General features: G+C 47.0%; 1 protein-coding gene across 2 annotated transcripts; it reads right to left on the minus strand.

Annotated features, from left to right (window-relative positions):
• Positions 1-537: 537 nt before the first annotated feature.
• On the minus strand, positions 538-24,881 carry LOC133128550 (ral guanine nucleotide dissociation stimulator-like 1). 2 transcript variants are annotated; one of them, XM_061242168.1, is made up of 18 exons: positions 24,751-24,881; positions 14,349-14,459; positions 13,207-13,415; positions 12,473-12,529; positions 11,339-11,532; positions 10,921-11,045; positions 10,071-10,289; positions 9,369-9,472; positions 8,556-8,640; positions 8,362-8,451; positions 7,109-7,195; positions 6,820-6,852; positions 6,423-6,544; positions 5,828-5,917; positions 5,136-5,316; positions 4,548-4,796; positions 3,056-3,170; positions 538-2,167 (listed from the first exon to the last, which is right to left on the minus strand). In XM_061242168.1, exons 1-18 carry the CDS (start codon positions 24,865-24,867, stop codon positions 1,980-1,982), a joined length of 2,376 nt encoding a protein of 791 aa, XP_061098152.1. In that variant the 5' UTR covers positions 24,868-24,881; the 3' UTR covers positions 538-1,979. The 2 variants fall into 2 exon arrangements, with proteins under 2 accessions (XP_061098152.1, XP_061098153.1); XM_061242169.1 differs by lacking the exon at positions 24,751-24,881 and adding an exon at positions 17,744-17,895.
• Positions 24,882-25,431: the final 550 nt, after the last annotated feature.

Consider the following 25,431-nt stretch of genomic DNA (forward strand, 5'->3'; position numbering starts at 1 on the left):
TAGAGTTTCTGAGATACTCAACCACCCTGTCTGGCGCCACCAATTACTCCATGGTCCAAGTCACTTCAATCAAAATCTTTTCCCAATTCTGATGGTTGATGTGAACATTAACTGAAGCTCCTGCATGATTTTATGCATTGCACTGCTGCCACACAATTGGCTGATTAGATAATCGTATGAATTACACTCCGATTTGTTTCCAACTGCATGGAACGACAGTCCGATGCCTTAGCCGCGGCACTCCAGTGGCATGTTTTCAAAAATGAATGTTGATTTATCTATAGATAATTCTTTGAATTATCCTTGTGGGAGAATGAGTCATTGGAATTTAGTGTCAATCTGATTGAGTCATTGGAGTCTGAGTCAGCGATGGTGCGATGCTGTTTTGGAGGAATCCGTGTTAATGTCCTTGTTAATTTCTTAAAGAAACATTACCTCCCAAAGGCTGTTTCATTTGGAGTTTTTTCTCACTGTGTGAAAAATGTGACAGAAACCTTAATCAGGCTAAAGTCATAAAAACACCATTGCATTTTACAATTCCATTCTCTACATAAATTTTATTTTTGTCTTCACCGTTACAATATTACTAATGTACATCCAAAAAAAACAAAAAAACAGAATATAGTTAATATTGTAATGGCATAATGGGGCACAGGGGGTCCTCCAATTCATTGATAACCCAACCGCCCCCTCTGCCCCCCACTAGGAAGTACAACCATATAGGTACCAGCCTTCCAATAAAAAAAAAGCCCCAATATGAGAGACAGGGCAATACACCAATAACAAAGTGGAGTAAATGTCATGGACTACTTGGAGCCAATCAGAATGTATCGATAGCTACACTCATCACACAGCTGTCTTCACTGTCCACCATGTTGTCGAAAGAGAAGGAGGAGACGTGTGTGACATCACGCTCCAGGACACTGGCACAAAAGATGTCTACCAAAACAGGACTGAAAACGGTCACCCTCCTCTTTCTCTGTCACCGAAGGAATGAGAGGTGGAAGCATGCATACAAATGTTGCTGGTGGAAGAAAAGGCAAGTATAAATACCCCAGCACACAGGTGTCAAACTGCAGTCCTGGAGGGCCGCAGTGTCTGCTGGTTTTTGGGATGTTCCCGGCACCTGTGGTTCATTCAAGCCACTGATTGGCTAAAGAATCCACACACCTTCATTGACAGCTGATTGGAAGGAAACCCCAAAAAACCTGCAGACACTGCGGCCCCCCGGGAATTCAGTTTGACACCCCTGCCCTAGCAGATGCTAGCTGTACTCTCTGCAGACAGGGGTGGAGTGGAGGTGGAGGAAAGGAGGTGCAGAGCAGGACCTAGGGAGTAGCCAATACTCCTTTCTCCCACTCTTCTCCTCCATCCATACTGGGGGATGCATAGAGGAAAAGAGGATACATTATTTTGAGTATTGGGATGCACACCAGGTCTGAATATGGATTTAAGAGAACACTGCTTTTTTCAGGTTAGACCCGGCACTGCAGATTCACGAACATTTACAGTATATTAGGTTAGAACAGGCAGTGCAGTTCCACTGCTATCTATGTTACACAAATGCATTCATCTAAAAAATCTGTGTTTCTAGTGTCAGTCAACCCAGATTTAAAATATTACTGGATGTGCAGTGTCCGCTGTACACTGCAAAACCACAAAAGAAGTTGAGCTTAACAAGTATTTTAGTCTTATATTTAGACATAAAATCTTATTTCTATTACTCTTTTGCTAGATAAAGCAAAGATGAATTGAGACAGTTTTACTCATTTCAAGATATGCCAATGGGGTAAGACACTTGTCAAGCAAAAAGTAACTTTTAACAAGCCAATATTTTCTATTTAAGAGAACAAAATAAGATTTTAAGTCCCATTACAAGACTGAAAACACTTAAGACCAACTCATGTACGACCACGGGGAGAGCCGGCCAGCTCCAGAGCCTGTTGGCTCACACCGTTGAACTTTGAACCCCGTGGGGGTCACAGTGTGACCTTGCTGAGTCTCTGCGGCAGGCTGCTGCGCTGCTGAGCGCACGGGAGGGCGGGGCCACAGCGGCTACGTAGCTGGACCGGCCGGCCGGGGGCCCCGCGCGGACGCAGCAGGAAGTGGAAGTTGGCCGAGGTGCTCATGGCGTAGAACACGTTGCCGTTGTCCGGTATGACCAGCTCTGCGGGGGGACATGGGAGGCGTGTGAGGGAGACATCCTGATGGCTCTCTTCCTGATGGTCCCTTCCCTTGCTTTAAGGGCAGCTTGTAGCGTAGTGGTTAAGGTATGTGACTGGGGCAGCTTGTAGCGTAGTGGTTAAGGTACGTGACTGGGGCAGCTTGTAGCGGAGTGGTTAAGCAACAGCCCCAGATTCCTCCAGGGGATTTAGTCTCCTGCTTAGTCTAATCAACTGTAAGTCGCTTTGACCAAATAACATGTAATGTAACGTAAAATGCCAGGATGAAATATGGAGGCCACAGCAAGAGGGGTTCTGTTCCAACTTATGAAATAGGAGGGAACAATTACGTTCTCTTGCTTGTGTCTTTGAGTGAGGTTTAAGAAATCCTCACTAGTGTTTTCTAAGACAGACTCGTGTGTTTTTATTACCACTAAAATGAGCTAGGACGGTTGTCATTAATTATTCATGAACATTCCAAAGTCATCCGACAGAGAAAGAAAATACTTGCACGTTGAGCCAATTTCACTATAAGATAGCACTTCCTATATAGGTTGTGAGGGCTGTTCAGTTCTGTCATGGTTTGTTCATGGTCTATCCTCCCTTGCAGAGAACCTGTAAGTTTGCTCTTACATGCCACAAATGTGGTCAGGAAAGGAACCCAGCCTCCGTCTAGCTTTCTGACGCAAAGTGAAAACTTGCCTCTTTAGGCCCAGACTTCCCTCTCAAAACATTGTGTTTCTATTGTAGCACTTTTTCGCTACTTTAGACTGAAGAGATAGTTTGAGAGGTGCCAAGGGGTAAAGGAAACAGTGAATGAATGCAATGGGGAAAGAGAGAGGGGGAATGGGGAAAGAGAGAGGGTTTACGGCGAAGAGAATGGGGCTCTGTACCTCTCTCCTCTGAGAGGACCTGAACCAGCTCGTATTTGTCCACTGGCTCCCCCTGCAGGTGATGCTTGGCCATGGCCCGGGAGATGACGGCGGGAGTCTTATCCTGGCTGGTCAGCTGAGGAGAGGACGCAGGGAAGAGTACGCTCACTGACACAAGTCACCTGTATGTAGAGCAACGTCCGTTCTGCTGCTATAACCACATACATGCCATCACCCTTTATTATGATCAGCCATTGCGACCTTACTCACAACACATAACCAAAATATCTACTGGTTATAATCATTACCATCAGGTATACTCACACATACTCATAACCGGCAAATACCCTCACACATACTCATAACTAGCCAATACACTCACACATACTCATAACCAGCAGATACACTCACATATACTCATAACTAGCCAAAACACTCAGCCATGGTCATCCCCAGCAGACACACACATTATACACACTCAGCCATGGTCACCCCCTGCAGACACACACATTATACACACTCAGCCATGGTCACCCCCAGCAGACACACACATTATACACACTCAGCCATGGTCACCCCCAGCAGACACACCCATTATACACACTCAGCCATGGTCACCCCCAGCAGACACACACATTATACACACTCAGCCATGGTCACCCCAAACAGACACACACACACACATTATACACACTCAGCCATGGTCACCCCCAGCAGACACAAACACTATACACACTCAGCCATGGTCACCCCCAGCAGACACACACATTATACACACTCAGCCATGGTCACCCCCAGCAGACACACACACACTATACACACTCAGCCATGGTCACCCCCAGCAGACACACACATTATACACACTCAGCCATGGTCACCCCCAGCAGACACACACATTATACACACTCAGCCATGGTCACCCCAAGCAGACACACACACACACACACATTATACACACTCAGCCATGGTCACCCCCAGCAGACACAAACACTATACACACTCAGCCATGGTCACCCCCAGCAGACACACACATTATACACACTCAGCCATGGTCACCCCCAGCAGACACACACATTATACACACTCAGCCATGGTCACCCCCAGCAGACACACACATTATACACACTCAGCCATGGTCACCCCCAGCAGACACACACATTATACACACTCAGCCATGGTCACCCCCAGCAGACACACACATTATACACACTCAGCCATGGTCACCCCCAGCAGACACACTCACACACACTATACACACTCAGCCATGGTCACCCCCAGCAGACACACACATTATACACACTCAGCCATGGTCACCCCCAGCAGACACACACATTATACACACTCAGCCATGGTCACCCCAAGCAGACACACACACACACACATTATACACACTCAGCCATGGTCACCCCCAGCAGACACACACATTATACACACTCAGCCATGGTCACCCCCAGCAGACACACACATTATACACACTCAGCCATGGTCACCCCCAGCAGACACGCTCCCTCACCACCATGCTCTTGTACAGGTTCCCGTTGCTGTGTTCCAGGCTGACGCGGATGAGGCAGGCGTCCCGGGCCTGGGTGTTGTACGCGGGGGGGAGCCTCGGCGAGATGGGGGAGGAGGGGGAGGAGGCGGAGGAGGGCCGGGGGACGGAGGGAGAGGAGGGGGAGGAAGGAGGAGGTGACGCGCTGGCTGGTAAGGAGGACTCATCCACAGAGGGGAGCGGGCAGCAGGAGGCAGAGACACAGTCTGATGCCTGAGACACAAAACACAGATCTGTATCGGTGTAGTTGATACCACAGGTTATCACTGTTATTACGACAGATATTTTGTTGTTGTTAATAAATCCTGCCACAATTATTAGTAGTATTATTTTTTTATTTATGTATGTATTTATTTATTAGCCTGTATTTGACCAGGCATGACTCTTGAGGTTAAAAACCTCTTTTGCAAGGGTAACCTGGCAAGAAGGTCACCAGGACAGTGAAACAAAGTAGCATGTGCAATTAACAGTTACAGCAATACAATAAGAACACAAAACAAGCAGAACATTATTATTATTATTATTATTATTATTATTATTATTACGCGCTACCTTCCTCTGCGTGACGTCGTGGGTTTGCGTGGGCGTCTGGGCTTCACTGTCCGACGGGCCGGAGTCACTCGACGACACGCTGACCGAGTCCATGCTCTCCCCTGAGCTACCAGCAGGGGGTGAACGTGGGCTGTCTTTCACAGGGGAGCTGACTGTACCAGAGTCCGCACCCAGGAACAGCCTGTCAACAGAACACAGGATGGACTTATAACAGTATTTTCACGTTCGGGCTGGTGGGAAACCGGACTGTCTCGACCACACCTGCTGGTGGAGGGAGCACACGCACCTGGGTTGCGTTAAATAATCAGCCCAGGTGCTTAAAGTCTGCTCGTCTCTACAGTGCGTGGCCGAGACCGCGCACCGAGAATGGCAGTTCTTTTGTTGTGGTTTTTATTTTCTTTATCCTTCAGTTCAGTTTGAGGGAAGACACTAAAAGTGGCGGAGCTGAAAAGAGGCCAGCTCCGAGCGGCGAGCTGACTTTCTTTTGCCTTTTTTATTTTACTTTATTGTTTTAGTTTATTATTTTTGCCCGGAACCCATGAGGGGGAAGAGAAAATACTTTTTTATCTCCCTCCTAGGCGAGTCACACGGCATGTGACAAGTATATATTCACATATAACAGTACATATAACAGTATATATTCACATATTCACATATAACAGTATATACTGAGTAAGAACAGCGTTACTCACAGACTCAGCCTCTTCACCATGCTCTGGCAGGCTTTAGGGGAGGTGGGAGTGCTCTCTGCCACAGCTTCGATCTCACAGGACAGGGCGTAGCTGCCAGGACATGCATCAACATCATACACAGAACCAGGAACCAAGACAGAGATGGAGCGAGAGACTGAGAGAGTGTTAGCTTTTTTCCCAAGAGATGACCAGGAGGCTAGAAATTAAAGTTTATTCGGCAGACAGAAAGAGAGGGAGCGGTCTGACTTGATCCTTTACTGAACACACATTCAACATCACATAAAAACAAGCGCTTTCCAAAATCAAAACACCATTGTTACAGTAACTGCCCTCCCCAAAAAACAGAAAAAGATTGTAAAAATAGAAACGGTTTCCTCCATACAATCGCATTGACAGAAGACAATAAAGTTTGACCTTCAAATCAGCCTCAACAACAACACACTGCTAACTGAAATCAGCCTCAGACCCAACACACTGCTAACTGAAATCAGCCTCAGACCTAGCTGGGGCTGAGGAACGGAGACACACACAGGGGGTGAATGTACCTAGCTGGGGCTGAAGGAACAGACACACACAGGGGGTGAATATACTGTACCTCTCCTCCTCGCTGCACTGGGGCTGGCTTTTGAACCATCGCAGGAAGGCAGGGTCAGGGGTCAGACAGTAACTGTTACAGGCAGACTGGAGCAGCTTGATCTGAGCAATCACCTCAAACTCCTGCAGACAGTGAAATGGAGATAAAGTAAAGTCCTCTGAGATCCTGAGAAGTACTGTAGACAGGTACATAAAGCAGTGTGCACCTACAGCATAATGTGTGTGTGAATTCAGGATGGTCCAGCTCGGATAAACTGCTGTGGCCTCATTTTGGCAGTGTGTTTTTTGCTTTGTTATTTTGTTTTGCTGGTTTGCCCTGGCCCTGGATGCAGTGATTGACGGGGTTGTGGATATGCAGCTGGTGAGAGCTGCTGTTTAACATGGACGGTGAAACTCACCCTGCGTCTTTTCTCAAAGTTTATCAGGCCACCCTGCACAAGAGAAAGAGAAAAACAGAGATGCACTGAACACAAATGCACACACACATACACACACATGTACACACACACACACAGAGGCACACAAATACACACACACAAGCTCAGGGGCACACACATACACACATTATCTTAGAGATTACCTTAATTACTTAGTATGCATAAAACACATGTTCCAGACAGCAGACATCTTGTGGACCATTACTGACAAACAGACAGACAGACAGACAGACAGGAAGTACATGCTTACTTCCACCAGGTCGGGCAGTGCCGTGTCCAGCATGGTCAGGTCTGTCAGGAAGGTGCCCAGGTAGGGTATGGTCCCCTGCATCTCACCCTGCGGCAGGAAACAGAGTCTGACCACTTCCTGCTTTCGTACACAGCCCTTCAAATCACCCATATTCTGTTTAACATATTCCACATCTATCTATTGCTATCTCAGAGCATCTCAATTTCAATTTTCACATTTCAACCATTTCACTTCACTGGTGTGCTTAAAGTACATAAAAAGCATGTGAGCAATGACGCTTTTTTTCTTAAAAAGAGATCAGTAATATTACTAAACCACAGAATGCTGTTTGTGTAAAATGTTTATTATCATTTTTTTACCTCCCAGAAGTCTTTTCTCTATCACACTTCCATAAAGGAATTCTGAAGGTTAATTCCAGAAAGATAGACAGCTCCCTGGTGGCCTCATTTGAGACGCATGTTAAAAAACCTCTGATCTGTCTTCGTCCGCTGCCCATAGCTTTTCCCTGAGGGCCTGTCCTTGTTCTCATCTCCCTCTCCCACCAGTGGGGGGCCACCCCTGAGTAGTGACCTCTTAATCCTGATGTCTGACCCCTCCCTCCATCTCAGCCTTCCCCTGGAGGAGTCCCACCCCCAGAGTCCCCCCCACACAGCCAGCCTGCGCTGATTTAGACTGTTCCAGAATATTTACTTGACCGTGCTGAACCTACACCCGGAGCCAGCCAGAGGAGGCCGGGCTCTACCCCTGCAGTCTGGCTCCTCTCTCTATACGCCTCTGAGGAAGCCCTCCCCTATCACTGTCGCCCTAGGCATGGTGTGAATTATGAGGCAGTTCGAGGGGGGTCTGACCCCCTAATTGAGACTTGAACCCCCCTAAAGAAGTAATAACAAAAGGTTAGGGGGTTCTAAAATGTTTAGATAAACTAAGTAATTCTAATAGCAAACTTTTGAATGTGTTTCCCCGGCCATGTCTGAAGTAAAATTGTGCTAAAATTTCAAATACCCCTAAAGTGGGTCATACCATGTCTTAGCTGTTGAAATTTCCCCCCGAAAGAGACTTGAACTCCCCTGAAAATCTCACAGACCCCCCCTGAAAGCCACAGTGTAATTTGAATCCAAGCCCCAAGATTTTATCTGTGTGTTTTAGACCCAAACCCTGTGAAGCATACGGTGACAAACCATTTGGAGAATACCCACGTAAAGAAATTCTGACTTAATTGTGGTGGTGTTCCCAGTGTTCGTAGAGCGTCTCACCATGTCTTTCTGCAGCTGCAGTCTTTTCTGCGTGCGTTTCTGGAGCTCCTTGGCACAGCTCTCCAGACTGGCGAACTTGGAGGTGCCTTCCTGTGGGAGGGCGAAAGGCGAACGTGTAGGGAGTGAGTAAACCGGCGGTGGACCTGCGGTCAACCTGAGCGCCAGCGTTTCACAACCGCGACCGCAGGACTCACCCTCATCAGCAGCTCCCTGCTGGTCAGGTGGTTGTTGTGGTCTGAGAAGATGTCGGAGAGCTCCTCAAAGGTCTGCAAGCTGTCTCTGGTGAAGGAGGGGGCGGGAGAGGGGATGAGAGCGATGGAGGGAGAGAGAAAAGAGAGGGAGACAAAGAGGGTATTTAAAAACACTGAAATGCAAAGCCAAGTTTTACAGAAGTTTTGACGACTCGCAATTCTACCTATGGCATATCTACATCACTACACGTTCTAAGACAAACACACAGACAAGGAGATTCACTGACCAGTAGAGACACAGACTCTGAGAATCACAGATTGATAGACTCATAGACTTACAGACTCATAGACCCACAGACTGACAGACTCTGAGACTCACAGATTGATAGATTCACAGACTCACAGCTGATAAGACTCACAGACTCATAGACGCACAAACTGACAGACTCTTGAGACTCACAGACTGATAGACTCACACACTTTGAGACTCACAGACTGATGGACTGACACACTCTGAGACTCACAGACTCACTGACTGATAGACTGACACACTCTGAGACTCACAGACTGATGGACTGACAGACTCACAGACTCACAGACTGATGGACTGACACACTCTGAGACTCACAGACTGATGGACTGACACACTCTGAGACTCACAGACTGATGGACTGACACTCTGAGACTCACAGACTGATGGACTCACACACTCTGAGACTCACAGACTGAAGGACTGACACACTCTGAGACTCACAGACTGATGGACTGACACACTGAGACTCACAGACTCATAGACCCACAGACTGACAGACTCACTTGTGTACACAGGCCCAGGCCCTCTTCAGTCGGTACAGAGGATTGGACTGTAGCGCAGAAATGATGGCTCTCAAGGAGGAGAAGTTCTTGCGGATCCGACACTCCTGGGAGCACAGGGACGATATTACAGTCAATGCAAGCACACAAAATGGCAGCTAACAAGCTTTTATCCAAGTCCAGTAATGTGTTCATACCCCCCCGAAACAATCTCTGACCCACTAAGATTTCAAAGTAATATCGACATCCAGACCTCCATGGCTGACTTTGATTAGATGTCTAACAGACGTCACAATGTTTGGCTCTGTAGGAGTTTCTGAAAAAGTGAGGTGTATATGGGTACACTTCTTAATATGTGGGCATTTTTAAGAGAAACTTCAAGACCTACCCCTTGAAAGGAATTATTTTGCTCTTTTTTGTAAACTTCATTTTCATTTAACTTCATTTAACTTTTCTTGCCGTTTTATTGTTCTCACTATTTTAATCAATTCATTTCAATGTTATTTTACTGTTATTTGACATACATTCTACATTTCTTTCTTTCACTTGTTTTGTTTCTACTTCCACCACCTCTTCTGTAAGCGAATTGAATGGCACAGTGAGTTTGAAATGCGCTACATAAAGTTTCTCATTATTAAACGCAGACCCGTCTGCGTACGAGTCTTAACCGCGCGGGCGTGCGCGGGCGTGCGCGGGCGTGGTTACCTGGGCGACGTCGATCCAGCGCTGGATGACGCGCGCGCGGTGCTGGGGGCGGAGCTGCCGACGCCGCAGCACGGTGCTGACCACGCAGGCGGTGACCGCGTTGAACTGCGTCACGGTCGCCCGGATGGTGGGCGCGGTCTGCTTCTTCTTCTGCTTGCGGTCGCGCTGCGACCAGATGGAGCCCAGACACTGGTGAGGGATGACCTTCTTGAACAGGGCCTGAGAGAGCGCACGGGGAGGGAGGCACGGTCAGGGACATGCGTCCACCCTTCCTTACTGCTCTGTGGTTGTGTTTTTCTGCTCTAATTTGCAACACACCCAGGAATTCATCGCTGCTCATAGCCTCCACTAGCAATTTGGGAAAGTACAGACAGGTATGCAAGTTAAGTCATGTCAACCACTTCTAATTATCACACTTATTATCACACTATTATCACACCACACCTGATTCAACCGATTACCTAATCCTGGCCTTCAACCAAGACTTTGATTGAAGTCGAATCATGTGTCTAAGTGCTGGGGTAAAACAAAAACCTGCACCCACACTGGCCCCGAGTTTGCGGTTTGAAGACGGCACTTCAAGTGCAGCTGAACAGGCAGTCATGTACGTGACCCACCAGCAGGGGTCACTGCTGTACAATGAGATGCTGTTGTTCCAGCTAACTGAAACCCTGCCTGCCCTGGTTCACACATGCAGCACTCGTGCATCGCCCCATGTGGCTGCCACAGTCAGCACTGACACGGTCTGGATTCCAGGCCAGTAGCCCCTGCAATCCCCTGTTTTAAAGCCACCCATGTACAGTAACCTCCCCCAGTCCACGCCCTCCATCCACTCAGCCCCGCCCCTCACCGAATCCATGTAGGTCAGCTGTTCAGCAACCAGATCGGCTTCAAACGACAGGAAGTCCTCCTGGAGCTCGATTTCTACTTCCTCTTCCTCCCCAAGGCAGAAGGGAGTGTTGCCATGGAAACCACCTACAATCAAGGTTAATCATTTTTATTGAAAGAGTGAGACTCAGGTCTGATAATTCACCTAAGGCAGAATCGCACAAATGACAGGTCAGGGGCCTGTTCCACAAAGCAGGATTACCGAGTTAGCCGGATAACTGCACCCTGTGGATAAATACCCGAACACCCCCATTTCTGGAATCTGGACTGAAGTAAAAAAAATAGCTGCTCCGGGTTTTACTTTGCACAGCTATCCACCTTACTCAGTGATTCTGCTCAGTGAGACAGGGCCCCGGAGACCCGATAGACCGGTCACCCACCCTCCGTCTCCAGCTCTGCACTGTGCTGGGCCTGCAGCTGCTCCAGCAGCATCTGGGCCTTCCGCACGGCCTCTGAGCCCGGCAGCGCCCCCTGCAGGAACTCCAGCACCCTGCGCAGGCTGGGGTACGCGGGCGGCTCCTGGAAGTCCTCGGGGCACTGATCCAGCCAGGCTCGCAGGATAGAGGCCAGGACACTGAGGCAGGACAGACACAGAACGGTCAAGCACAACCGCACAGCCCCTGTGACAGTCAGCTCACCAGAGAGCAACCAGAGATCAATCTCCTCCGTTCTACACCACACAAACATATTAGCTAAAACAGAAGTAAGGTTTGTTTGCTTTAGAGAGTGTCCCACCAAATGTCCATGTATGGAATATATGTAGTGTCAATCTATGTATGTACAGTTGTGTCAATCTGGTACTGAGGACTATTTTACAAACAATCTGCATGGCTTTATTGAAAATATGCATTTAAAAAATACAAAATACACGCAGTCACTCTGATAAACCAAAGAACAGATTTGTTGCTCAGGTGAATGGGAACAGAACAGTACATAACAATATCTGTATCCGATAAAAAATAATCTGTAACTCACATCTCACCCTGCAAGATGAGGAAGCAATTCCCTGCTTTAGTAATGTAATGTAATATAATGTATATAATGAGTAACACCCCAAACAGACAGTATATTATGTTATAAAACAAAAGGTTCATTTCCATGAAGCTAAAATAGACAGGCAGTGACCTGAAATAAAATGTTTGCTGAGCATTTGTATCCAGTAAAAAACTGGATCAAAATGAAAACGATCCATTCAAATCTGGATAAAAATGCAAAATTCTAATCAGTCATTCAGTCCCGAATGTAGCAGCAGGGGTTCGTTACTCAGCAGGATTATGGAAAATGGACAGGATGCCAAATACAAGCCCTGCGTGCAAAGTTATACAAAAGCCAAGTATAAGAGAAAACACAAAACAATACGTGCAGGGCAGAATGAGGCCAACATACGCTTTGAAACAAAAGGAAATGTCAGAAAGCATTATGTGATACAAGCCAAACAATGCAGGAGAGAAAGAGAGAGTAGCAATGGGACACACATAGGGCTGTGGACAGATGCGTGTTGTTGTGGGTCTTACTTGCAAACGTTTCCCTTGGCTTCAGAGGCTGCTTGACTGTCTTCTGCCCTCTCATACCTATGACAGAGAGAGCACAAAAACACCAACGTGAATGACCACACATTACCCAAGGCTGTGTTCAATAATGCAGAGTTACATACTACATACATGTGCACATGGTAGCGCACACCGCCAAGCATACTTGTGAGTATGCACCATTAAATATGCGAGTCCATGTAAGCAGTTCCGATTAAATATGTATGCATTTTTATGTCACTTCCCTGCCACAAACTTTGTCCTCTATCCATTTTGAGTACATTTATTTACTTCCTGGTGCATTTAAAAGGAGGCTTTCAATACTTGATTACTTGGAGTCTTGGAATAGTACTTGATAGTTCAGCTGCCAACCTCAAATCATCCTTCAATGCATTTTGGAACATGACCCAAGAACACAAAGGCCTTTTTACAGTCAGGCTACAGCACAGGTGTCAAACTCCAGTCCTGGGGGGCCACAGTGTCTGCTGGTTTTTGGGTTGTTCTCAGAACCTGTGGTTCATTTAAGTCATTGATTGGCTAAGGAATCCACACACCTTGTTCTCGAGGCCTTAATTGACAGGTGATTGAAAGGAAACCACAAAAACCTGCAGACACTGCGGCCCTCCAGGACTGGAGTTGGGAATCCAGACACCCCTGGGCTACAGGGCCTGTGCTCACAGCTGACTGAGCGTGCTCAGGACCTGACGGGGGGCGCGGACCTGGCGAACAGCAGCCTCAGCACGCTCTCCGTGCTGGCGAAGGTGCGGTACGTGTACAGGAAGATGCTGGTGTAGGTGAGGTCGTTGTCCGCGAACGCGGTGAGCAGCGTCTCCACCAGGCGCTGCTGAGTCCCCGCTCGGATGCTGCGGATCTTGCAGGTCTCCAGCTGGCTGACCGTGTGGCCCGGGGGCAGCCGGTCATTCTCCACCTGGTGGTGGGGAGGGGAAATGCAAGTCAGCAGGCAAAACATGAGAGGTAGAAAACATGGCTAGAAATGTTGTAGGTCTTTGCTGCAGTTGCACACCGAGGACCGGGGTTCGATTCCCGGTCCTGCCAAAAGCCAAGTTTGGCCGGCTCTCGTGGAGCGGCATAATTGGCTCGCTGCTCCAGAGGAAGGAACTTGGCAGGGTTAGCTGAGCACCGCACAGCATCACGGGCACCTCAGAATCACGGTCACGAGCATGAGACGAGACGGCTTGAAGAAGGCATGTCGCTCTCCTTCAGGCCGCCGAGGGATGGGGTGTGAGCGGTGCATCTAACACTAACTCTAATTGGATTAGATGGGGTACAACTGGCTACAAAATTGGGAGAAAAGGGAAAAATCTGAAATACATTTATTTAAAAAAAGAAATGTTGTAGGTCATTACCACTGCCCTGACTGCAGCTGCACCTCCAGTCGACATGTGTCTGGTAAACACAGTCCTAGGGGAGATGTGTACAGCTGTTTCGAGTGTGTATGTCTGTGTGTGTATGTGTATGAGTGCGTGTGTGAGGAGAGAGACAGGGGCAGAGAAAGAGGTAAAAAAGACAGAGAGCAACGGCCTTTCGCGCGGCTAGCAAGCTAGAACAGGAAGTGCTACAATCTGCTTTCAATCACACAGCGCCCCCCACCCCTCCACTCCCCATTTGAAAAGGAGGCAACGGAGGAGAGCAGAAGAGAATAGTTCTCTCCCTGGGTGTAGTCTTCGCCACAGACTTCCTCCCCACTGAAAGCAACAAGCGGAGTGGAATTTTAAAAATGACCCTCAAAGCGTGGGTGTGTGTATGTGTGTGTGTGTGTGTGTGTGTGTGTGTGTGTGTGCGTGTGTGTGCGTGTGTGTGCGTGCGCGTGCCGTCGTGTACGTGTGCGGGCTCGTCGTACCCCTAGCCATCTCGCCCCCTTATTGGCAGCCTGCTGGATCTGGACTCTCTTCAGCGTCACGTTGTAAATTGCCCCTTCTTCCACTTCCTCCCCCCAGTCCTGCACAGAGCTCTGTGGGGGAAGAGAGACGCCGTTACAACACACAACACAGCACCCCAGCCACAGGAAGAGCCAGCGGCACAGTATGAACAACCTCAGTCATTAACAGTGACAACTTGGAACAAAAATGCAATCTGTAGATTAAAACATCGGAGTGGAATGGGTGTATGATGGAGATGGATAGCGGTGGGAGCGGCCAGGGGAGAGCCCAGGCCAATAGCCGGAAAATGAATTACAGCCGAAAAAATTGTTATTCTTGAACTGACACCAAGGCTACAAATTGCCTTCAGGCTTTGTTCCGCCTACTGAGGGTGATACAAACCAAAACATAAAATGCTCAAATTGATTTATATGACCTGCCCATCTACATAAATGAATTTAGAGTCAAATTCTGACATTAAGGTCCAAGTACTGCTGATACAATTGTTCATTTGCAAACAAACATTGATGTTGTGACTGACAGCAGTCCTACCGCAGTGGAACATAGTTGGCGCTGTCCTAACAGGACTGGGATGGGCTATGGTCTACGGGGGTTCCTCTGTCTTTCCGCCAGCACCCTGTTCACCAGGTGTCATCGGTGAGAGACATGCCTCATTTCCAGTCTGTGCTAACCGCTAATTCTCTTCTGTCACACTGTGGGATGTGCAGTGTGGAAAACCATCACTGGCTGTGCTAACCGCTAATTCTCTTCTGTCACACTGTGGGGTGTGCAGTGTGGACACCATCACTGGCTGTGCCAATCGCTAACTCTCTTCTGTCACACTGTGGGTGTGCAGTGTAGAAAACCGTGACTGTGCTAACCGGTAAATCTCTTCTGTCGCACTGTGGGGTGTGCAGTGTGGAAAACCTTCACTGGCTGTGCTAACCGCTAACTCTCTTCTGTCACACTGTGGGAGTGCAGTGCAGAAAACCGTCACTGTGCTAACCGGTAAATCTCTTCTGTCGCACTGTGGGGTGTGCAGTGTAGAAAACCGTCACTGTGCTAACCGCTAACTCTCTTCTGTCACACTGTGGGGTGCGCACTGTGGAAAACCATCACTGTGCTAACCGCTAACTCTCTTCTGTCACACTGTGGGGTGTGCAGTGTGGAAAACCATCACTGTGCTAACCGCTAACTCTCTTCTGTCACACTGTGGGGTGTGCAGTGTGGAAAACCATCACTGTGCTAACCGCTAACTCTCTTCTGTCACACTGTGGGGTGTGCACTGTGGAAAACCATCACTGTGCTAACCGCTAACTCTCTTCTGTCACACTGTGGGGTGTGCACTGTGGAAAACCATCACTGTGCTAACCGCTAACTCTCTTCTGTCACACTGTGGGGTGTGCAGTGTGGAAAACCATCACTGTGCTAACCGCTAACTCTCTTCTGTCACACTGTGGGGTGTGCAGTGTGGAAAACCATCACTGTGCTAACCGCTAACTCTCTTCTGTCACACTGTGGGGTGTGCAGTGTGGAAAACCGTCGCTGGCTGCCAGGTGAGTGCACATGCAGTGATGCGTCTTGCATATGTGCAAGAGGCACAGCTGTGTAGCCCGAGATCATTGCATAACACATGATTCCAACTCGTGGAATACATGACGATATGAGAAAAACATTTCAAAACATGAATTCATAAACAGACATTTATATTCAGATATGCGAAACCCACTGTAAATCTGACCATTATAAATAAGAAATAAATAATGCTAATACAGAGCAAATTTCCAGCTGTTGTCCGCTCGTGTGTGCAATGAGGAGTAAGAGACTATGTATAAGTGCATAAGTGGAAGCTTTTGGCATTTACATAGCCAGGCTCATATGTTTTGTATTGTGTGATTTAGTCCAGTATTTGCTTAGTGTTGTGGGGGCTCACCACATTTGCTGATTTTCCAACTAGTGGAGCTCTCAACTAACTAAATTTGACTGTGCTGCTAAATAAAATTTGGTTTGACATTACTTAATCTACTGACAAATATAAAGCAGCTTCTGGTAGCTATTTCTAGAAATTTAATGAATGTAAAAAAATATAAGATACAAACAAGCCAATATATCTTGACTAGTTAAAAAAAATTGCTGAATCAGGACCTCACATTCAAAACAAATTAGTATAGTTGCTTCCCACAATGTGTGAGTCACATACTAACTATGCTGCATTAAGCAACAAACACACCTCCCAGAACACATATGTGTCACAAATTATTGACATGTTGTCTAAATATATATTTTTGTGATACTTATCAAGTACTTATCAATGAACAACCAAATGTAAAGCAATGAAGGTATCCTTGGAACATATGGGTGTCCCTAGGACCTTTAGGACATGCTCAATAATTAGATTAGGTTGTACTTTATTAATCCCAGAGGGAAACTACAGATAACAGTTGAAGTCATGCCAAGCTCACAATCTCTGCAACATCACAGTGTTATTTCTGGTGCATTCATCTTCTGAAAACAAATTTAGTAGCTGCTAAGTCACACTGTGCTGAGGGCTGTCATTGTAACTGAGAGGGCAAGGCCACAGAAAACATTAAATAAAAAGGTAGTGAAAACAGTACTGGTGAAAAAATCCTACTGTATTCACTAATTTAAGACAGGCCTGATGTTGCTCTTCAGGAGCACACAGGCTAGCAACAAATCGGTTACACACGCGATTGGCTACTGTACACCATATTTTTATTAAATGTGTAGCCTTGTAGCCAATGTGTTTTTGTCTTAACAGAAATTCCAATTACTTTTCCCCAATAAAATACTACAACTACAACTATCTCACTTCTAAAGATAAGAGGGGGGTCTTCCTGTTTAAAAGATTGTTTTAACTTGGCCCCCACCCCTCAGGCGTGACTGAAAGAGCTGTAAAAAGGCCCTCAGGAGGACACTGCTGACAACAACAACGTCAAGTCTTAAGGAATCTGCTTTGTCGTGCACCAGTAAACAGCGCTAATCTACCGTGCAAGTGACCGCGCTGCGATCTCCATCATTGCTCTGGCTCTACGCCGCCAAACAAAAGTTTCTGTTGTTTTCTCTTCCAAACGAAATGAGAGAGTTGCACATCTCAAAACTTAGATCACACAAACTGCACACGTTTAAATCGCAATGTCACATTAGTTACAAAGTAATTACATAACCACACGAACTATCGAACCCGAAATTAGAAAATAATGTTTATGTAACCCATCCTCCAGCCCCCTCCATTCTTTTCCTTGATCCGCTACTTTCCCAAACTTCCACCCCCTCACGCTGTCTTGTCTGTCAGCAAGCAAGCACTTACGCAATATTAACTTTAATAGGCGTTATGTGCCATAAGCGTTCGTTTTACCATTTTAGCTGCCCAGGCGAATTTCATGGTAAGCTTGTCTCTCGAGGTCCGCGAGCTGCATCCTTATAGTTGAACACGGCGAGAATAACCTTCAGTTCCGTCTGAGCAACAAACAGCATCCACAAAAAAATCTGTACTCTTCTGTAAATCTCTTCGACTCGCCACACAGACAAAATCCGTCACAGCTCTCGAGCCCTTTGGGGTTTTTTTTTATTCACTCCTCCCTCTTTCTTTCAGAATCCTCTTTTTTCATTCAGTCTCCGGTCCTGAATCACCCAACTCCGCCTCGCTGCACTCCCCATCGCCTAGTGTCGTTTTGTTCGAAGTGTTTTTATTTAATGTTATAAGATGTACGTGTTTTTGTTTGATTTCTGAGTGTTAGTACCATTGTGAGGGCAGCCATTTGATAATCCAAGTTCTGCGTCCTGTCCAGCAGCGCCCAATGCATTCGTTTTTAGCAACTGTCCTGACTATAAATGTGTGACTGTGTTGGTGAGCATGGATGGCCATAATTTTTCTCATGCACGTGGTGTTGAATTGCTGCTGTAATATCCACAGGAAAAAGAAACAAGCATTATCAGACAGTTTGGTTATCTTTCCCATGACACCTGTTGAAAAGATTGAAGAGTCACAGAAATGAGCATAGGCACAATGTACTTTTATCTGTAGTTGTATCATAACCCCCTCCAACCGCATTCTCGATATCCCTGCGTCTCCCCCAAATATACAACTTATGCCCCTGGAAATAAGTGACTGTGTGACGAGATGTTGCAACAGAACCTCTGCATGAGAAACAGTTGTTCTTCGTTGACAACAAACTGAAACCACAGTTGAACAATACAATAAAGCAACAAACTTCAGGGTTCCCTCTGTGGGTGGCAATGCTCTGCGGTCTGAAGTTTGATTGTACTGCGTCTCTCTCAGCTTCATGCAACCCACATGTAAACAAACACACGGATGCACGCACACACACACAAACACGCACATACACACACACCACTCATATGCATGTGCAGGCAGAAGCTATGCAGTAGCTATGAGCTACCAATGGGCTGTCTTTATAAACTATAGGCAGCATTGACTGACCAGCAGACAAACAAGCAGGCATTCAACCCCCCCTCCTCCCCCCCTCTCTCTCTTTCTCTCCCCCTCTCACTCTCTCTCTCCTTCTCTTCCCTGGCCAAGAACCAGTTCCCAGACTCCCAGTTCTCTGCCTTGCTGTGTGCATCCATCGCCATGGGGATAGGTGGCATGTTATGGGAGAGGTCATGAGTCCCAGCAGTGCATGAGGACAGCCAATCCCAAGGGGAATGTTATGTCATCATCACGCGCAGCAACACCACAAGCAAATATCACTGTCCCCACTAAGCTTGACTGAGACGCACTCGCCCGTACCATCACAGACCGTGCCTCAATTACAGTGGTGATCTTTTGCTTTGAGTTATATTCAATTTTTTATACATGCAGAAACTCTTATCAACAGCGACTTATAATGAAAGAGAACATAAGCTGGGTGTAAAATCCAGCTATGCTAGCTTGACTAAATTGAGCTGGTCAAGCTGGTCAAGCTGGTCATAAACTGGCCTAACTGGGTAGGACCTGCTCAACCAGCATGACCAAGCTGGTTAGGAGTTGGTCTGAATTGGTCTGAACCAGCTGTTTGAAAACCTAGCTTGAGCTGTTTTTCTTTTCAGTGCATCCAGTCTACCAGAGTTATGTGACCAATAGTTTCAAACCTGGCTAACACCATTCCTAGAGGATATATGAAACATCATTAAAGCACTAAAAGTAAGTTAACATACAGTATGTCATGAAATCATAAGGAAAATCATAGATTAATACAAATACCCTGTATATAAAACCATAAAGAATGCCATAACAATCTAAAGCAAAAACCCAGGGGGAGGAAAGTGCTAGGGGACAAGAATGGGAATGAGGAAGCGGTCTGAAGAGCTGGTTCTTTAGTCCGTGTCTGGCTGCCGTCTGCCTGAAAGTGTTTAACAGATGCAGAGCTTCTGGAAGGATGCGGTCATATAAATAGATAGCAAACCAACCATCAGTTCCAGAGGCTTTAATAAACACAGACTACAGTGAATGCACTGGCATAACTAAAGCTGTGCTAACTGAATATTTATTAAAACAATACAGCGTCTGGTGAGCTGATGGATACACTTCCTTTAGAAAACCGACTTGCGCAGCAGTTTGGTTGGAGAAAATGACTGCCCTGGAAAATGTGTTTACTCCCCTTTAGAAAGCAGCGAAGAGCCCGGCATCTTTTAGACCTATACAATACAATCCTCGCTCGGACAACACTTCCCAGCATTCACTGCATCCAGCTGAGCTCCAGTGCTTCTGTCTGCTGACCCCAAAAAAAAGGCACAGGACAAAACCAGGAGGAGCAGCGGGCTGTTTTTACCCCGCTGAAGAGAAACACACATTCCAGGAAATCTCTCACTTCCTGCCACCAGTCTGTGAACTGGGCTTTACCCGCTGTCCTCATACCTGACTCTGGAAAAGAGAGGCAGGCAGTGGAGAAATGTGCACACTAACTGTGGAGACATTTTATTGTTTTTTATAAATCAGAAAGCTGATACTGGAAAATTAAGAAAGGCTCAACTTCACACTAAGTGTGGAGCAGGCAGAGAGGTTCTGCTGACCTCGTACTGTAAGTACTCTACATCATGGAGACATGCATAAAAGAAGCCAGCACAATAACTTTATAACTGTGGACAGTGCTTGTGAAAGAAAAATCATCATAATAACGTCAACAGTGATGCAGGCTTTTAAAGAGGCACAACTGAAACACACCAGTTGCTACCAACCAACTTACTGCTACCAGACCACAGACTTTCTGTCCCCACTGGCTCACAGATTCCATAGTAACACAATAGGACAATTAAGTGCATGCCTGAAGCTTCCAGCAGGGGGCAGACTGTGCAGACTTTGTCATTGTGGGAGTGCGGTAACACTGACAGGCCATTACTCAACTCGCTCCAGTGGTTTTCGAGTTAGTGCAATCATATATCCCACGATGCACTCACAATGAAGTGCCCTGCTCAAGGGAACAAGAGGAGCGACAGCTCCACAGATGTGAGTCTGGATCCAGAGATGTGACCACCTCCCCACACAGCACAGAAATGCAGTAAAACTAGGGCTCTCACATTCCCAGCCTAAACACCATATCAATCTCTATCTCCCACATCCCTATTCCTATCTAAGTTCTTTTTAAATATAGATAAAAGGATAAATCACCATTACACATGTACTGGGCCCTATCAGGATTCCATTGCCCAAAGGGCTGAAAGTACAACATGGATACGGATACGGATGTATACCCTATCCTCAAATCATACCCTCAAATCAAAGCAGACAGTCTGCACTTTAACCTGGTATTCATTGTTTAATTTCAAGCCAATGTGCACCAGAGTGCAGCACCAAAACAAACGAATAAAAGTCACTGTCCAAATGCTTGCAGACTGCACTGGACGTACTTAACATAAAAATATAAAAACAGAAAGCTGGACTTTGGCCCCCAGCTTCTCCTGCACTGCTCCAGATCCATGCGCAAAGCCGGGACACATGACTGGGATCACAGTGGAGGCCGTTCATGGTGGATTTGCCTTAGGAGCCTTACAGGCAGAGGGAATACTGAACTCTCAGTGGGACGCACAGGCCTGCTATGTGTTGCACAAAGACCCAGGAAGGCACTGCAGAGCAGTGGGGGTCCTGGCTGTGTAGGCTTATGCAGACATGCACAGTCGGCTCCTGCCACATGGACAGACACACACCAGAACACTGCCCTGCAGTGAAATCCAGCTATGTCAGCTTGACCAGCTTGAAAATTGAGCTGGTCAACCTGGGTATCAGCTGGTTATCCAGCTAGTGCTGGTAGCTTTTTTGAGCTGGTAGCAGGTCAACCAGCTACAAGCTGTTTCAAAACATAGCTTGGGCTGGCCAAACCATGTCAAGCTGCAAGCTGGTCAGAACTGGTCAACCAGCTACCCACTGTTTCAAAACTTAGCTTTAGTTGTTTTTTTGTTTTTTTAGCAGGGTGGCTACAAGAGTGTAAAACTTGTGGGAGTAGGCTGAGGAAGAAGGACAGAGGCTTGGTTTGGTTTGATTTTATGACAAACTGAGAAATGTCACAAGAAAACTGACATCTCTGTGTGACAGTGACTTCTGGCCCACTGCATTGACCCTGTGGTAAAATTGCCTTTCTGAAAAAAACAGCTCATGCTAGTTAAAAAAAACAACAACAAAAACAGCTGGTAGCTTGTTGACCAGCTCCATACTCAACATGGTTTAAGCAGCTCAAGCTATATTTTGAAACAGCTAGTAGCTGGTCATTTTAAAGCTGGTCATAGCTGGATTTTACAGTCATGCCCTGAAGTTTACTGCAGTGAGCTGCAGTCCTCTGCTGAGGGGGCCCTGTTTACCAGCCTGGCTGCAGTGTCTTGGGCCGTTCTGTTCTGTCTTTCGCAGAACACAGCGGGCGGTGCTGTGCTCTATCTCTCTTTATGGCTCCTCAGGCCCGATGATGTGGAACTCCTCCTGGCGCAGCGCACCTTACGAGCTGCACTTTGTCCGTGTAGCTAGTCAGCAAGAAGCCCGGGGCAATTAAAGCAGGGTTTATTAGCCAAATCGCTAATATACAACTGGCATATTGCGTAACACGATGTCCCATGCTCTGAGGAGCAGATCGTGCCCTTGAGAGAATAAGAGCTGGAGTGAGAGAGAGGATGGAGGAATACGACAGAGAAAGAGTGGATAAGGAGACAGCTGGTGCCTGGATTAAGCTCTGAGTGCATACTGGAAGTGCTCCGTGCACAAGTGCGTATTTGTGTGTACTACAAGAAGGCTGTCTATATCCTGGCAGAAGGGCACATATCTGGTCACCCAGGAATGGAAGGTTTGAGTTGGCAGGCTTGTCTCTCTTATCGCACAAGGATGTGCCAGCTGTACACAAACTGATGTAATGGGAAGGGTGCCATTGAAGTGGTGACTGAAAGCATTCACATAGGAGATTATGACAAAAGGCCGACAAAACTTAGTCACCATTCCAAATTTGGTAAAAATCTAATCTGAGGGAAACAATTGGTACAAAAAAAGACAGAAACCCTGCTGACAAAAACAGCTCAAGTTAGGTTTTGAAACATCCGGAAGCTGCTTGACCAGTTCAGACCAGCTCTCAGCGCAATATAGTTTGACCACCTCTTGGTATGTTTTGAAACAGCTGGTATGTATTTGGTTGACCAGCTACCAGCTCAGACAAGCTACCAGCACTCTCTGGTTGACCAGCTAGACCAGCTCAATTTTCAAGCTGGTCAAGGTGACATAGCAGGATTTTACAGCAGGGAAGAGCAAAAGAAAAAAAAGCATAGAGGTAGAGATTGGGACAAAATGAGAGAAAATGATCGGACACGAGAAGGAGCAGGGAGGTGGAATTAGGTGTTATTTTGGAATTAGCTGCTCAAAGAGAAGGTATGCTCCAGAATACAGACATGCTGGCATTTGTTCAGAAAACCGGGGCTTTCCGACAGGTCTGCCCATAGCGCAGACCTGTGGGAGAGCCCCGGCTTTCCGAACACTGCTTCTGGGAACAATGATCGGAAGCTATCCCGGTCTCTCCCCAGCACACGTCAACCAGGATGTCAGATAAGCACCAGGCTGGTTTAGCACCGACATAAAAGCACACGTATGCTGTTGACCACTCTTTGTCTTGCTCACACACACTCATCTACGCACACACACATACACACACACGCATGCATGCATGCACATGAGCACGCACACACACAGTGTCTATGTTCCAATACAGCCCAGAAACAAAATGTGCAAAAAGAAGAGTGCTTGTTAGCCTGTAGGCTAATTCTATCCCAGGCTGCCAGAGTGAATACACTGTGTGAGAGCTACAGGGAACCTATGACATGGACACAGTCCTTCAGGTGACTTGAGTATTTGAACAGAACTGCTTGGCTGGGACCAGAACCAAGAGGGAATTGTGCACTGAACTGACCATCTCTCCTACCCCCAACACTCTCCTTCCACCATCACCCCCTGTCCAGTGAAATACACATTGGGAACCTGCTGTGCTCCCACCAAACCATGACTCAGCCAGTTTAGCTTGGTACCACTCGCTAGCAATCACCAGACCAGGCTGTGCTGTTCTGAACACAAGGTGTGTGGTCAGATAACAGGGCCTGTCATGCAAAAATCCCATTCTGCTTACCCCTTACTGCTAAGAACAGCAGTTTCTCTCCTCAGTCAAGGTCCACAGTGATTGTCCTCGGGACAGTTACATAAACAGCAAAACAAGACAAAGAACACCGCTCGCGCTCCCACACTGCCCTGTTAACGAGGACACACACACACGCACACACACACACACGCAAACACACACACAGATAAACCATCTACCATACTAAGCTATTGCGCAGTAGTGGGAGAGAGGCAGGAGTGTGGGTCAGGGGGGAAAGGAGAGGTAAAGCACAGGGAGGCTGGTGACCCCAGCACAGCTGCAGCGTGTGTTAGAGTTCAAAACATAAATAATGTAGCCACAGCAGCCTTAAATCGAAAGAGAGACGGAGGGACACAGGCAGCAGGGAGAGATGGACAGGCAGACAAATGGACAGAAGCAGAATCTGAATCTGAAGAAGGGGCATTGACCCAGTGGCTGAAGATAAATAATGTAGCCACATTAATATAATGCCTCACACAGTCATTAAATCTAACAGACAAACTTGAGAATGAGAGGGACACAGGCAGTGATGGAGACAGACTGACACACAAACAGAGAGAAGCAGAACATCATTTGAATGTGAACATGAGGCATTAACCCAGTGACTGAACACAAATAATGTAGCCACAGCAGTATGGTACCCGCACACAGTCATTAAATCTAACAGAAAAACAGGAGAACGAGAGGGACACACGTGTTGAAGGAGACAGACACACACACAAACGGAGAGAAGCAGAAGAGAATTTCAATGTGAACAGGAGGTACTGACCCAGTGGCTCGGGCAGCTGTCCGGAGAGCGAGGCTGGTATCTCTGCAGGGCCACGCCGCCCTCCCCCCCCAGCAGGCTGCCATGGGGCCCGGGGGGCCACAGCAGCAGTGAGATCATGGAGCTGGGGTCGGGGCCCGGATACTCATCTGGGTCATATTCCCCTCCGGAGGACAGGGTGAGACTGCTAGTGCAGGCTTACCTCTCTCTCTCTCTTTCTCCAGTTTCTATTGTTTCTCCCTCCGCCCCCCAGTGAGTGCAGAGGGGGTGGAGCAGGTGATAGACCCACCTTCTTCTGAGTCACGCAGTGGCTAATATCGCAGACCATTCTCAGCGCTGTATGCTGTATTGATTCGTTTGTTTTTCATTTCATATTTCGATCGCTCCGCAGCTTGGATATATCACGTTCTGGCAAAAGAGGAGAGAACGAAAGAAAACGAGAGAAAAAGAGAAAGACCTATGAATGTTTTTATTGTAGGCTAATTTGTTCGCGTTATTGATAAAGCTTGTGTCAGCATATGCTTGGGCAGTAAAAGTGCATCATTATATGCCAATAAAACCAGTTGAACTGAGTTAAGGTCAATTAACCCTTGTGTAGTCTTAACATTCTGTATACTCCCCCCTTGTCCTAAGGGTAAAAAATGACCCCCTTCACTAAACCCCTAAAATAAAGCAGCTTAATTG

This window comes from Conger conger, chromosome 5, assembly GCF_963514075.1.
Source record: "Conger conger chromosome 5, fConCon1.1, whole genome shotgun sequence".
NCBI lineage: Eukaryota > Metazoa > Chordata > Actinopteri > Anguilliformes > Congridae > Conger > Conger conger.

Bases quoted from the DNA above. Each gene is read 5' to 3' on its own strand.
- LOC133128550 (XM_061242168.1), bottom strand. From the start codon at position 24,867: ATGATCTCACTGCTGCTGTGGCCCCCCGGGCCCCATGGCAGCCTGCTG. The intron at 11,046-11,338 runs GTGGGTGACCGG...CCTTGATTGTAG, and splicing joins TGCAGAGCTGGAGACGGAGG to GTGGTTTCCATGGCAACACT. The intron at 8,641-9,368 runs GTGAGTCTGTCA...CTCCTTCACCAG, and splicing joins GCCTGGGCCTGTGTACACAA to AGACAGCTTGCAGACCTTTG.